Source organism: Malaya genurostris, chromosome 2, assembly GCF_030247185.1.
Source record: "Malaya genurostris strain Urasoe2022 chromosome 2, Malgen_1.1, whole genome shotgun sequence".
NCBI lineage: Eukaryota > Metazoa > Arthropoda > Insecta > Diptera > Culicidae > Malaya > Malaya genurostris.
In genome coordinates, this window is record NC_080571.1 from 72587841 (window position 1) to 72590933 (window position 3093).

The following is a 3093-nucleotide window of genomic DNA, read 5'->3' on the forward strand; positions in this document are numbered from 1 at the left end:
TAAAAAATGAAAATAGTTATGTGTACTTAGCACAAATCCGGTACCCACGTAGTACCATAGCCCTAAATAATTAAAATAATATTTTTTTAAATTTTCTTGTCAATCGCAGCAAAACTCTTTAGTCTGTACACCAAACTCTTGCCTCTTCGCAGTATGAGATAAGAAACGATAATACATAGTCCATAAAATCCAGAGTTTTATTCCGATAGGCTTGAAAATTTGACAATATATTCTTGGAATGTTTAACTATAAAAAAATGCAAAGAAAAAATAAATGATTTTTCAAAAGTGTTGGACCCAATCCGCCCCTTAACTAACACAAAAATGATGCAATCGGCCAATTGTAAAGCTTGTACGCAAATTGGCTTCAATGAACAAAATCAATTTAATAAAGAAACAACTGTTTTGTTTTTACACCTGGCTGATATAAAAAAAATATTTTTCTACGTGCATGTGTAATCTCAAGCACCCACTCCGAGCACTGTACCATGATTATCAATATTTACTACTGTAATTCTAGTCTCTAGATTGATGAGCATTTTTCGGGCTCATAACGTAACTGACTTGATGTGACCGGCAATACAAAGATGATATTCATTTTTTCCCATTCTTCTGTATCTCGAAGCAAATTAAAAAAAACTTGTTCTACTGCATGGTAGGGCGGTACAAATTGCGTATTTGATACGTTCCAATAATCAAGTATAAAATGTATTTAGAAACAAGAAACGAACTACTACAGGACTTAAAAATCTCATCAACAATATTAAATCCAAAGGGTTGTAGCCCGTAGTAAGACGCTTTGATTTGAAAACATTTCAATAATTTCAAAGAAATTGATCCTTCTCTCACCGAATTGACAGGTTGATGATTAAATAAAGAAAGTAGTTGAGGAACTTGATTTTTCTTCGCACACACGGCAACGCAGCAGATGTTTTCCTGTCTGTTTCGGAACGACGCAATTTAATTCTTTGAATCACACTACTCACGATTAGATGCGTTGTGATGTTTGATCGAGAAACAATTTGTTTTGTCGATCAGTTCATAGTGAGGTTCCGGTTGGTGACAATGATAGGCATATTGGTGATCGGCGTTGGTTTGGTTCTGTTGTGCAGAATTTACCTTCACCGAAGGCGCTTTTTGTGTGCCCTGGAAGCTATACCAGGCTCCAAAGGGTTACCCTTTCTCGGCCATGTGGTAGAACTGTTACTGTGTAATACCACAGGTAAGAGTTTCGCAGGTTTTGATGCGATCAATCATAACGATATGAGTTTTCATTAGATTTACACGAGAAATTAGAAGCATGGGTTAAAAAGTATGGAACCAGAATTAAGATCGATATGTTCACTAAAATTTGGATCCTGCACAGTTCTCCGGAAGATATGGAGGTATGATTATTTGTTTTGAAGTAGCGAAAATGCGATTGTGGAACATCATTTCAGACAATCGCCACCAGCAACGAGTTCAACCGTAAATCGGATGATTATGACGTTTTGCTAGAATGGTTAGGCAATGGAATTCTACTGGATCATGGTGCAAGTTGGTTCGCCAACCGAAAGGCACTGACGGATGCATTTCACTTCAAAGTATTGGAGAATTTCATTCCCGCTTCCCAAGAGCAGTCGGAAATTCTATCAAAAAAGTTATTAGGCTTCGAAGGTCAAACGATTGACATTTTTCCCATCATGAAGTTGTATACGTTGGATGTGATTCTGGAAACGGCGATGGGTGTCACATGCAGCGCTCAGTTGAACGACTCAGACTATGTTCGCGCGGTCGCCGGGTACTTCCCGATCATAACGCTTGATGCCAAACTAATGCTCACAATTGTTTTTTGTGTTCTGTGTTTTCAGCTTATGTCACATAACGTACTGGAGAATGTTCAATTTAATGGGCTTTTCCGATGCCACGTTTAGATTTACAAAGTATTACAGACCTTACCAAGAAATGTTGAAGGTCAGCAATGATTTTACGATGGAAGTAATCACAAGAAGGCGTAAAGAACTTGACAACAGCAGGTCACAGAGCACTAGAAACAGTGCCGATGAAGATCGGAAGAAAAGAATAGCCTTGTTAGACAAATTACTTGAAATGGAAGTGAACGGCAGGAAACTGAATGATGAGGAGATAAAGTGCCAAGTCAACAATTTCATGTTTGCGGTGAGTGAGTGCCGCACAGTTCTCTTCAAAAGTTAGCAATCATCATCATAATTTTCAAATTCTTTTCAGGGCCATGACACGACTTCGAGTGCTCTGACATTTATCACGTACTTACTGGCCAAACATCCCGATGTACAGGAGAAGCTGCATCATGAAATCACAACCGTACTTGGAAGTACGATTCCGCCACTCACCACCAGGTATGGTATAGATCGTACTAGTAGCTGGTTCTGTCACTGACACTAAGGGTTAACCAATTTGTACAGTTTACTAAACCAGCTCAAATACATGGATGCGGTGATCAAGGAATCGTTGAGAGTTTACTCTCCAGTACCGTATTTCTCTCGTACGATTGATAAAGAAATTGTACTGTCCGGTGTTCGCTATCCAGCGGGAACGACCATTTCGTGTGGAGTATATTTCATGCATCGTAATCCGAACTACTTTCCCGATCCGTTGTGTTTTAAGCCGGAACGATTTGACACTGGTGTGAACAAAGATAGAAGGAACCCCTACGTGTACATTCCTTTCAGTGCCGGTAGTCGGAACTGTATCGGTAGGAAGTTGAAACTAACACAATCTAATTGCCAGTTGAGTACGGACAGTTCATCTCTTTTTTACAGGTCAAAAGTTTGCAATGAACGAAATTAAAGTTGCGTTACTCTACATTGTGCTGCGATGTCGTTTCGAGTTAGAGAATCCAGAGTACGAACCAAGAGTGAAGGCAGAGTTAGTTCTGAAGCCAGCAGGACGTATGCCGATTCGATTTTTACCTAGATCAGTAGATAGTGTGACTGCAGGAAACTGTTGAACGGTAACTTAATGATAGAAACGATTGTTTTTTGTCGTTTAAGGTTCGGAGGAAATCTGTAAATTTTTAAGAACATGGAATTGTACAAATACGTTATTCATAACAATAAATTGAATAAAAATTGTA

At 38.8% G+C, this 3093-nt stretch overlaps 1 protein-coding gene across 1 annotated transcript; it reads left to right on the top strand.

The window, feature by feature from the left end:
- Positions 1 to 999: 999 nt before the first annotated feature.
- LOC131431450 (cytochrome P450 4d2-like) lies at positions 1000 to 3093 on the top strand. Its single transcript, XM_058597172.1, has 7 exons — positions 1000 to 1221; positions 1278 to 1384; positions 1439 to 1779; positions 1850 to 2156; positions 2226 to 2356; positions 2423 to 2712; positions 2780 to 3093. Exons 1-7 carry the CDS (start codon positions 1002 to 1004, stop codon positions 2965 to 2967), a joined length of 1584 nt encoding a protein of 527 aa, XP_058453155.1. The 5' UTR covers positions 1000 to 1001; the 3' UTR covers positions 2968 to 3093.

Excerpts from the sequence above, each read along its gene's own strand:
- LOC131431450 (XM_058597172.1), top strand. The coding sequence starts at position 1,002 with ATGTTTGATCGAGAAACAATTTGTTTTGTCGATCAGTTCATAGTGAGG. Across the intron at positions 1,780-1,849 it reads TATGTTCGCGCGGTCGCCGG|CTTATGTCACATAACGTACT; the intron begins GTACTTCCCGAT and ends CTGTGTTTTCAG. Across the intron at positions 2,713-2,779 it reads CGGTAGTCGGAACTGTATCG|GTCAAAAGTTTGCAATGAAC; the intron begins GTAGGAAGTTGA and ends TCTTTTTTACAG.